The sequence below is a fragment of the Prionailurus bengalensis genome, chromosome D2 (assembly GCF_016509475.1).
Source record: "Prionailurus bengalensis isolate Pbe53 chromosome D2, Fcat_Pben_1.1_paternal_pri, whole genome shotgun sequence".
Lineage (NCBI taxonomy): Eukaryota > Metazoa > Chordata > Mammalia > Carnivora > Felidae > Prionailurus > Prionailurus bengalensis.
Window position 1 is genome coordinate 45,932,544 of NC_057351.1, and position 12,147 is coordinate 45,944,690.

At 36.7% G+C, this 12,147-nt stretch overlaps 1 protein-coding gene across 8 annotated transcripts in view; it reads left to right on the forward strand.

Annotated features, from left to right (window-relative positions):
- MAPK8 (mitogen-activated protein kinase 8) overlaps positions 1-9,752 on the forward strand; it is a 100,070-nt gene extending 90,318 nt beyond the window's left edge. For 4 of the 8 annotated variants that reach the window (XM_043596818.1, XM_043596820.1, XM_043596819.1 and 1 more), the window contains 3 exons: positions 414-477; positions 3,981-4,058; positions 8,174-9,752. In XM_043596818.1, the coding sequence (XP_043452753.1) occupies positions 414-477; positions 3,981-4,058; positions 8,174-8,319 (288 nt within the window). In that variant the 3' untranslated portion in view covers positions 8,320-9,752. Of the gene's footprint in view, positions 1-413; positions 478-3,980; positions 4,059-8,168 lie in introns of all 8 variants that reach the window. The other 4 variants (XM_043596823.1, XM_043596825.1, XM_043596824.1 and 1 more) reach the window with 1 other exon arrangement.
- The last annotated feature ends 2,395 nt before the right edge of the window (positions 9,753-12,147 follow it).

Consider the following 12,147-nt stretch of genomic DNA (forward strand, 5'->3'; position numbering starts at 1 on the left):
ATGAATGGTATCTTAAGTTAATAAGCATCTCCAAGCACCCCTGACACAAAATAAAGCTACATCCCACTGCTTCTTACCTTTTTGCCTTGACTTTTACATAATGAGCTAGAATGTTGAACACTTTGGGAAAACGTTGTAACTAATTGCAAAACAAATTATTGTGTCCAAAGCATAGCACAATTCTGTAATATAAATAAAATGTGACAATTTCAAAAACTGGAAGAAGAGAAAAAGTTCAACATCTTTTTTTTTTTTTTTTTTTTTGTCATTTTGTTGTCCAAAATTAGTTTCTCTACATAAGAAGGTTGGTCTGATGATGTATTTTTGAAAGCCTCTAATACTTCAAATAATTATAAAGAATTTATGTACTCCCAATAAAGCAACTCAATTATTACTGCCCTTGTGTTTTTCAGCCACCACCCAAGATACCTGACAAGCAATTAGATGAAAGGGAACATACAATAGAAGAGTGGAAAGGTAACATTCGCCAAGTTCTTAGAGATGAAGCTGAAAGAGCATCTGAATCTTTATGTTGATTTAATCATGTTAGGAAAATTAAAGATACTTGTTATTTATAACTGATATTTGGTAAAAGGATTCTTAATGTTTTTATAGAGGTAGAAATTAAGTCTCCTCCATCCCTGACTTGATCTGAATCTCTCGTGTTTCCTACCCCAGAGAGACACATCAGTGCTTTCTGAAATTTGTATGTTCTTTCATAGTGTACAGATACACAGACTTGTGTTTGCCATCTCCCTCTCTTTCTCTCCCACCCTGTTTTAATCACAAATGGTCATATACTGTTCACATTTGCTTTGTTGATATAATCATTTATCTTCAAGATTCTTCTGTCTCGTTCTACATATCTGGCTCATTTGGCTTAAAAGCTGTTAGCATTCTGCTGTACGACTGTGTCACAATTTCTGTATTTAACTCCCTCTTGAAGAGCTTTGTGTCCAGGCTGTTGTTGTTACAGACAGCTCTGCAGTGTTGTTGTGCACATGTGAGAATGGGCCTGTAAGAAAAATCCTATAAGGAGATTTGTCAGGCCAAAGGATATTCCCAAATTACTTTCCATAGAACTTATAGCAGTTTATACTTCCATCAGCATTGTGTAGAATGTCTGTTTTACCCCCAACCTCCCCAACCGAGTTAATTTTTAATCTTTGCAACTCTAATATGGTAGTTTTACTTTGTGTATGTGGGTAAACATTAATAATACATTGATTGTCACAGAAATGTTAAAGTGTTTCTTTCATTAAAAGATTCCCTGGAACACTGGAGCCAGATAATTTTTAGATCCTGTTTACTTCGATTTGCATTGTTGTCGTTTAGTAATTTGATGACTTTTATAGCCGCATGACTTTGGGCAGGTCACTTGGTCCCTTCTTTACCTTATCTTAAAATGGAGACAGAGGACATCTTATTAAGAGCTAAGTACCAAAATGGTTGCAGGGCTAAAGGTAGTGAGGAGATACAAACTTAAACAAGTGATCTGTCTATAAACCTGTTCGGGAAGAATGAATTTGATTCTTTCTTTTTAGGAATAACCAGAGATTGGTCTTCTCTGAGTTGACTTTAGGGAAACACACAGACCCTCTAGAGCCCACCAGAGTGATAGAATTGAGTAGAACCTAGTATATCTGTATATGTAATAAGTAATGTACAAGGATGTAATTGTGGATCAAAGTGTGTACTAAAATATCTTGCCTGATATTTTTATATACCATTACATTTAGAATAGGCATTTATGTATTTCTTATAACCTTAATAGGCCACCAGTTGTAAAACACACCGCTGTATACCACTAAGAAAACACTGCCAGGGGCACGGCACCATTGATTGTAAGATGCAGCCCCATTTCCAAGATAATAAACTGATAAAAATGCATCTTAAAATCAGTGTAACACAGTATAGTTGACCCTTCCAGCAATGCAGGGGTTAGGGTGCTGACTCACACGCACTTGAAAATTCACATAAAATTTTTGACTCCCCCAAAACAGCTGCTAATAACCTGCTGTTTTCTGGAAGCTTTACCAATAACATGGTTGGTTAGCACAGATTTTAATGTTATATGTATTATATACTGTATTCTTACAATAAAGTATGCTAGAGAAAAAAAATGTTATTAAAATCATAAGAGAAAATTTACAGTACTGTGCATATATTTGTTGAAAAAAGTCCACGTATAACTGGACCCATGCATTTCAAACCCATGTTGTTCAGGAGTCAACTGTATTTTTGTTTGTGTGTAAAGATGTATCTGAAATTTATTCTGTATCTTTTTCTCCTAGTCTAAGTGTAGCTCAGTAATTACCCACAAAATGCCTTTTTTTCTTTTTTCTCTTTTCTTTTTTTAAAGAGGGTGAGTGTTTGGACAGGGGAGGGGCAGAGAAAGAGAGAGAGAGAGTCAGAGAGAGAGAATCCCAAGCAGGCTCCATGCCCAGTGCAGAGCCCAACATGGGTCCGATCTCCCAATTGGGAGATCCCATGATCCCATACGAGATCATGACATGAACCAAAGCCAAGTTGAATGCTTAACCGACTGAGCCACCTGGGTGCCCCGCAAACTGCCTTTTTAAAGATCTGTTTAAGAGGTTTAGCATTACAACAGAAAGAAAAATCTGTTGGCAGAGCCATTAACTTACATGTTGTGTTGCCTACTTAGTACTCCTAGTAGCTTTGGTTCTTCTCCCCCTTTTTTTTCTTTAAAGAAAAGCATCTTTCATTCTTCCCTCTATCCTATTTTTCTCCTTCGAAGCCCAAAAAGATTAATATAGCAAGGAAAGTTAGGTGTCTCTAGCTCTTGTTCATTTCAACATATCCACTCAATTTACCTTATAATCAGAGATTCCTTATCAGTTTAAGGAATTCAGACTCCTTGAAATTCTGGGCAACATTCTCTACTTGTACATTTTCCTCAGAAGAGGGTTTGTTGTGCTTATGCAGTTCTCAAAGGATTCCTGACTCAAATATGGTGATGCATAATGGTGATTGTAGCATTGACTAGAAGGCTCTTCTGAAGTAGATATTCTTACCCTTATGGTGCATCACACTTGACCTCAAGATCACTTAGAAGAACGCAGGGCAGGAGGCACATAGGACCTCAAGGCAGCATTTGGCATCTCTCTTCAGTTGGAACAGTGCTCACACAGTCCATCCACTGTCCAGAAGTCCAGTTAAAAAATGAGGTTCCCATGGAAAAATCTTGACTGTGATAGCATGTTATGCTTCAAATCATAAGGAGTTGAAGTGTAGCTGCCTGCTTTTTTTTTTTTTTAACCGAAGTCCGTGGGGGAGGGGTAGAAAAAAAAAAAGAGGTTAGAGAGGGAGAGAGCCAAAGCATAAGAGACTCTTAAAAACTGAGAACAAACTGAGGGTAGATGGGGGGTGGGAGGGAGGGGAGGGTGGGTGATGAGTATTGAGGAGGGCACCTTTTGGGATGAGCACTGGGTGTTGTATGGAAATCAATTTGACAATTTCATATTAAAAAAATGTATATTCCATCCCAATTAAAGAGGCTTCCATACACTTCTGTACTTAAGTCTTTTAACAGATATCTAGATAAGCACCTACAATGTACTAGGTTACTGTGTCACAACCAGGAAATAAGACATGAATGAAACAAATGTGATTTAAGCTCTGAGACAGAACTGAGCATGTGTAGAATGATATGGTATAGTACAGAGTTCTGGTGGAGTAAAAAAGATAAGGCTTCTAACCCCAGCTCTATCCTTAATCCAACTTTAGGAACATTAGTTATACCAGAGATTTTGTTCTTTCAGTATAGTTCATTGTTCAGGATCAGGGTATTGTTACAAACACCTTTGAATCTTAGACTGACACGTAGGGACACTTTACCATTGAAAGGACACTATTAGAAGTCTTTAATGTGTGTAAAAATGTTCAACTTAAAACAGATATCTGTGAGGTTGGCTCTCAGACTTTGAAAAGTTTGTTTTTGTTCACCTCTTTTTCAGAGTTGATATACAAAGAAGTTATGGACTTGGAGGAGAGAACCAAGAATGGAGTTATACGGGGGCAGCCCTCTCCTTTAGGTTGGTTACTATATAAGCTTGGTTAAGGTTATAAGGTTATAAGGTTAGGGTTACTTCTTGTGTTGTAATCTTCAGTTGCATGGATCACGTATTGTTTCCTGTATTTATCACTGTTACTATTCAAAGTTTAAGTATAGGGAGTGTAGTTTGGGTGCTTTAATTTGAAACCACTGGTAGGTACACTGTTGTCCCAATATATCATGCTAATATATCGGTAACTGACTCCATAAAATACACATCTTTTTCTATAATACTGACATTCTATTGAAAAACAGAAATTTAAAACCATTTTGTATTGGCATTGTTCTCTTTAAAGAAGAAATTTTTCATAATTCAATATACTTACCAGGATTTTAATAGTCTTTACTTTGGATAAATAAACTAAGCCTTCATTGAAAGATTTAGTACGTCTTTCTCATTAAGTTACCATCTTTCTCATTTTGGTATTGATTTGTTGAACCAAGGCAGTAACATTAAAACTGCCATTAGGAAGTGTTCCATCTAAAAAGAAAACTGGTTTGCAGGAGTTAAACATTTTCTTTTATTACAAGCTATATTTAATGTTAGCACTTATAAAAGCATAAAGCGTTGAGAGAAAAAGTTAAATGACAGGTAACATGTATATATTCAGTACAAACTACATGACAGGCACTGGTGGTTTATGTACTTTATTTCATTCAGCCCCTGAGACCTCACTGAAGGGAATATTATGCACATTTTACAGATGAGGAAACTAAATTTCAGAAGAATTAAATGAACATAAAATTACAAATGTATTATGTAGAAAAGCTAATACTTACAGCCATGTCCATCAGTAACTTCAAATGGCCTGGTTTTTCTAGCATCCCATGTGGCCTTTAGCTGGCAGCAGAGACTTTTGGCTACAGAAGTTAGAACAGCTTTATGAAAGAGATGAAATTTGAACTGAACCTTGAAAGCTGAGTAGTGTTTTAAGAGATAGGTCTTGAATTTGAGTAAGACTATGCCATTTTAACCATCCCTTTAAAACTCTTCTACGTTCTAAAAAAAATAAAAATAAAAATATTATATGAGTAAGATTTTTAACTATAGTTTCAAATGCCCATTTTGTTATACTATAAACATATTTGTTTAGTTTCTGTGGCTTTCTGAGGCACTTTTGGTTATATTTGTGAGTTTTTGAAATTTTTTATCTTTTAAATCCTTGATCAGGAATACAGTCTTACAAATTATAATATAGATCCTGTTGAAAATAGAAAATGGGGGCACCTGGGTGGCTCAGTCGGTTGAGCTTCTGACTTCAGCTCAGGTCCTGATCTCACGGTTCGTGGGTTCAAGCCCCACATCGGGCTCTGTGCTGACAGCTCAGAGCCTGGAGCCTGCTTCTGATTCTGTGTCTCTCCCTCTCTGCCCCTCCCCTGCTCACGCTGTCTCTCTCTGTCTCTCAAAAATAAATAAATGTAAAAAAAAAATTTTTTTTTAAATACATAAAATGATTTTGACAGCTTTTACCTACAATTTAGTTGTAACAAAAGCTATATTATAAGGGCGCCTGGGTGGCGCAGTCGGTTAAGCGTCCGACTTCAGCCAGGTCACGATCTCGCGGTCCAGGAGTTCGAGCCCCGCATCAGGCTCTCTGGGCTGATGGCTCAGAGCCTGGAGCCTGTTTCCAATTCTATGTCTCCCTCTCTCTCTGCCCCTCCCCCGTTCATGCTCTGTCTCTCTCTGTCCCAAAAATAAATTTAAAAAAAAAAAAAAAAAAAAAAAAAAGCTATATTATAAATGCTTTAATAGCTGAGTTAATTAGCTTTGTATTGATGTACAGTAGTAGTTATAACTAAATTTAGTTCATGATGGAGCTTTGAGTGGGATTTGAAAAATCCATTATGTGGGAGACTTATATTTCAGAATGCTCTCCTAATGAGTGGCACATCGGAAGTGTCAGATACTTGAGTAAACTTAATTTCATGAGATAGAGCAGTTTTATCTGTTTTTAACTTATTTAAAGAAACTGGATCTTAAACAGCACTTGACTATGGTTATAAAATAAGTCAGTGGTAAGGACAGGACTGCAGGTTTCTAGACATTTTCTGGATTCTCAGGTATAGCTTAGGGAGAAGAGTGTTAATAACTCAACCCATTATAAAAATATTCAGTTCTTGATTATATGGAAAAAGAGAAGAAAGTCTTTGACAGATTAAACTATCAGATAATCACAATATCATTTCACCTTGAATTTTGGAAATTAAATATATTATTTTTCCCACTTTTCCTATCTTTATTTTGGTTTGGCTAAGTTTGCATGCCTTTGAGGATGTAGAGACTCACCTTAGGGGGAAATGACTCAGCTACCTAAAATGAAGGATTTTCCCTATTACTGCCAATTCAGATATTTGAGAATTTACTAGATTGCTTTAAAGTTCAGGGAAAAAAAGCAAGTACTTTTCTTAGGTATTTGATTTTCAGATTTAGAAGTTAACTATTTAGGGTTGCCTGGGTGTGGCTCAGTTGTAGGTACCGGGCTTTGGCTCAGGTCATGATCTCACGGTTTGTGAGTTCGAGCCCTGCATCGGGCTCTGTGCTAACAGCTCAGAACCTGGAGTCTGCTTCAGATTCTGTGTCTCCCTGTCTCTCTGCCCCTCCCCTGCTTGTGCTCTCTGTCTCTCAAAAATAAAACAAACATTAAAAAATAAAAAAAAAAAAAAACACTTAAAAGAAAGTTAACTATTTAATGCATTTAAAAGTTAATTTTGGGGGCACCTGGCTGGCTCAGTTGGTAGAACATAATGATTCTTGATCTCAGGGTTGTAAATTTAAGCTCCACGTTGGGTGTAGAGATTACTTAAAAAAATTTTTTTTAATTAGAAAATAAAAGTTAATTTTTATCAAATTAAGCAGTTTGGATAAAATGAAGTTTGGGTTACAAAATAGAGGCATAAAATGTATATTTGGTGGAACCCTTTTATGATTTGAATATTTCGGTATAAGTCTTTGAAGCTAGCTGTGGTATTGTGTACTCTTCAGTCAGAACAGGTGCATTCTGTAGTGTCCTATGGATTGAATTTAAAATATAATGTCTTCGGTTCACTCTGGTTAGAAACCTAATGGACCAGTCCAGCCCAACACCCTAAAGATTTGCCTATTCCCACTCCCCTGGCTATTTCCTTGTTAGATTTGAAGACAAGCTCTCAGAGGACCTTTTGTATTCTAAAGTGTTTTATGGTTCATCATTAGAATGGTAGGATGATTTCAGGCACTGAGATGCTGGGTTCTGGAGTAGTGGTTTTCAACCTGCTTTGTTTTAGCATCCTTTGAGTGCCTGAAAACTCAGCCCTAGAAATTCTTACTGCTCAATTTGGAAACCACTGCTTTTATTCCATAAATGAGTTCTTAAGAACTTTTGTATAACTTGCATTATTTAATAGGCTCAAGTTTGGAATGGCCCTTATTTAGTAATCCCATAGTTCAGAAGTACTTACCTAAGAATGTGAATCACCGTTAACATATTTCCCACCCCCCAAGTGACATCCCTTCCCCTTTCCTAACCCAGCCCCCTTGAAAGGATTTCACTAGTGGTTATGTATTCCTGTTCCTTTTTAAAATCCAAGAAATGCTTGTTACCTATACTTTCAGTAAAGGAAACAGTCTTCCCCTACTTTATCTGTTGAATAAATCCATGCTAGCATTTATGAAGTATTTATTACAGTAAAAATAACAAGAACTTGAGTTTACCCAAATAGGGTTCTTGAGTGACCCTGGCAAGTCCTATAACCTAAACTGGGACAGTTGAACTAAGGACCCTTCCATTTAGAATGATTTTAGTCTTTGTCTTGGCTTTTTCTTTAAAACAAGATGTGCCAGAATACTGCTTGGAGTTTACAGTGAGAAGATAACATAAGCCATTTTTATTAGGGCAGTGGTTTTTAACTTTTTGAGTTACATATCCCTTTGGATCCTCTGTCCAAAAAAATGCAGTACCGACAGTATTGCATGTATTATCACACACACAACTTTTAAACCTTTTAAAGCCAAGAGAAAAAAAATGATTGATTACTAGAGGTAGCCAGTACAGTACAGGTAGCTCAGTGTGCAACTCTGTCTGCAACTGATTTGCTGTTTTGTTTCTCATAGCACAGGTGCAGCAGTGATCAATGGCTCTCAGCATCCATCGTCATCATCGTCTGTCAATGATGTGTCTTCAATGTCAACAGATCCGACTTTGGCCTCAGATACAGATAGCAGTCTGGAAGCATCAGCTGGACCTCTGGGCTGTTGTAGATGACTACTTGGGCCTTGGCAGGGGGGTGGGGGGATGGGGAGTCGTTTAGTCATTGATAGAACTACTTTGAAAACAATTCAGTGGTCTTATTTTTGAGTGATTTTTCAAAAATGTAGAATTCATTTTGTAGTAAAGTAGTTTATTTTTTTTAATTTCAAGTGATGTAATTTAAAACTTAAGTTGTGTTTTAAAACAGCAACAAAACTATTGTATTTTTGCTGTAATTAACTGTATAATGTAAACCTAATTATTTTATCATGGTTTAAAATTTTTGCATATTTGCTTTATCTTATGCTGCTGATTTTTTTTTTACTGAATTTGTAAGATTTTGTTTATCAAAGCAACTATTATGTGGTGACTTGCCTATATCATGAATTATTTAAGATTTTTATAGGTTTTTTTTATTAGAATTTTATTTCAAATGTTTTGTTCATGATGCTATCCTTCAGGGTTATGTGCTTATCAATGAAATAACCCCAGAGGAGTGAGGGAAAATAACCTGTAGCCAGTTGTATTCAGGAATAACTACTGTAAATGATGAACGTGTTAAAAAACCTCCAATATTTGCTACTTGCCAATCTTAATTTAATTTCAACAATTGGTAGGTAATCCTACATCCTACATTGTTTTTTGGCAAAAGCCCCATCATCTAAATGACAGAATAACTCAGAGCATGTCTTTGAAGATGCTGGGCGTCTACCACCACCCTCCTATTCCCCGCCCCACCCCACCCCACCCCACACAACAGAAGCCAAGTAAAAAGAATATGGTATTTTCTGCAAATTTGTGGCATGCTCAAAGATTATGATCACATAAAGTCAAGAGGATACTTCATGAATAATACATTTCAATGCAAATAAACAGATGGTTCACTTCTACTAGCTATGAGCCTGTTTTTGTATACACTGAGTTAATCTACTCAGGCTGTAGGTCCCAGCTGTGGTCTAGAGTCTGGTCTTTCCCTTTCCTGCAGCCTCAGGCCCTTGGACCTGGGACCTTTCTGGTTTCCTAGCATGATATCAGTCAGTTGAGCACCAGTTCTCAAGGCGTTTCTGGCCATTTGATTCTACCTGTAGCATAATCCTATTTATACTAGCTGTCAGGAGGTTCCGAAGCCTACTTCAATTTCTGTAGGTGATGTATCAAATGAGCAATATACCGTTCATCTGAAAATAGTAGCACACAGCCATATATAGGATATCATTTTCTAAGGACTGTTTCTTCACATTGAGCAGAGCAGGCATAAGTGGTGGTTATTCAGTCTGAGTCTTTGTTTTTTTTATACCTGATTTTCAATAAAACATGCAATGTGGATGTTGAGTAGGGTAAGAATGGTGCTGCTCCTGACAAGTGTATGTTAACTGTTTACATTTTCTATCTGCGGAATTATTTCTCCACAACTGAATTTTTCGTAAGTAAATGTCATTGAAGTCTCATTTTCTCTGAAATACATCGTCTGTACGGCCCCAGGCACCTTTTGTTATTTTTGGAACAAGACGGATTTTATATCATGAACTGGGAAATGCATACGTAAATCAGTGACAAGGTTCTAGGCAGGAAGCCCATGGGAATTACTGACCAGTAAGAGCAAGAACTGGTGCATCTCAACATGCAGTGTCTGAAAGTTCGCTTGGCCTGTGATTCGTGTATTTAGTGCAAGATTCCTTTTGAGTTACTTATTTTAGGTTATTGTTAATGTGCAATATTCAGAATTAAAATACGTTAGCCTTTTTAATATGCTTTGAAATAGCAAGTTTGTTTTTGATGGTTTTATGTCATGATATCTAGCCTCTGGAGGTTGTCAGCCTTTTTATCAGTCCCCTTTCTACTCCTACAACATGGTGCATTAATTTTGTTAAGCAAATTAGAGTTTTGAGACTGTAACACCTCTAGAGTGGCAGAAACAGGATTGGATTTACGATGTTAGCAGAAATTTGAGCATGAGTGTGTTCTTAGTTTATATTAGTTTGGCAGTTAATTAGCTTTATTTTCCCTAGGATAGATTATTTCACTATTGCACTTTAACAACTGACATGCTTTCAGAAGTTCCCCATATTTTATGTTTGATTGCTAATAAGCCATCTCTGTTGATACAGATTTTGATTAAGCAAGGAAAACCAGGTGTTCTTCCTGTATCATCTGTTGTAAATGCCAGCTCCCCCTTGCCAGCCAGCATGTTTCAGTTGATTCAGAGAAAAGGAATCCTTATTCATTAATGTAGACTAAAATACTTGGCAAACTATATCCTGAAAACAAAGTTTGCTTGTTAAATGTTGTGTGCCCTACGTTTTTAAAATGCAATATCTAAATACAACTTTCCCTCATCCCTTAAATCTGTGAAGTTAAAGAAGTACTGATTGTTTTTGTTTTACAGCTTTTTTGAACGTTTAAGACATCTTAAACATTTGTGTGTGTTTTAAGAGAAATTACAAGTAAGATTTCTGTCCAGCAGTACTTCCGTAAAGCCACCTTGCTTCTCTTAGAGCTTTGGTTTTTCAACTTCATATATATTTAATATATCCATCATCTTACCATCAAAAAATTATTTTGACTAAGATTTATTGTTCACATTTATATTATTTTATTATTCACCTTTACAGGAAAGAGACACTAATTCTTTTCTCATAGTTCTTCCTGATTTACTACTCTGTTACTCTCTGATGTATACTGACCATTTGTAAAATGATTGTGTTGTTGGGATTGCTTCGTTACAATAGACGTGAATAGAGCATCTCAACTCTTTGACGCTGCTTGCCGAACAGTTCTCATTTTGTCACACACCCTCAGCTGCTGGTGTTCCTGGTATGCACCCTTCCAGGTCGGTAAAGGCACAGTGCTTCACCCCACACGTACTAAGAGAATTGCCAGCCTTTAAATGAGGAGGCCACCACACAACCCCCTTCACGGTACAGAGAAGCTTGGTGGTATGCAAAGCAGCAGACTTGCCTGTACTTTTCACTATTCTGTTCCTTGTTAACCCTGCTGTTTTGTCTAAAAAGATGAAGGTGAAGAGGACGTAAGTGTCTGATAGTGAAATCAGAAGAGGGCACGTGAAGCTGTTTCAGGGTTACAGATAAGACTTGGTTTACACTGTCGGCCAGTATGTGCTACACATATGAAGACTTAACTACTCAGTGTTGCCTAGGCACAAGCCTGCACCACACTTTGAGGTAAAGACATAGTCTATTTTCAAAAATACTGTTGTAGTTTGTTTGTGAGTGTTGTTCATTAGTCACACATTAGTTGTAGAGTGAATGCATGAAGCCCCATGACCCCAGTAAACTTCTCTTACCAGTAGAAAAACCAAACACCACTGTTCTGTCATTAGCAGCCCTCTTAAATGTTGCCTCCATATCCTTTACGTGTTAGCGTACATTGTGTTTCTATGATCTCTCTTAGGTTTTTCCTGAATCAGAGGAAACTACTTTTTCCTTAATAGCAAGAAAGATGAAGAGGTAAAGGGCATTGAAGCAGAAATGTATAGTTTGGGGTACGATTAGAAAACTCGCAAGGAAAACAAAAATCCGAATTAATTTCAAACTAACTGCTCTTAGTTAAGTGCTCTTAAGGAGAGTCTAGTAAGAGTAACAATTTCTGGCCATTTCTAGTTTAGATTCTCTTCGTTACTGAGACTTTTGAGAAATCTTATCTGTGGATTAGTTTTGCACAATGTTCTATTCTCACAATAATTTACAAATTAAACTAGGTTTTTATTGAACTACCTCACACTAATTTTCTATGCTTTCCCAAGTAAGCTATTGCCCTTACTGTAAGCTCTTTACTGAGTGTGAATTATAAATGTGTGTTAAATACTTTATAGCCAATGTTGAC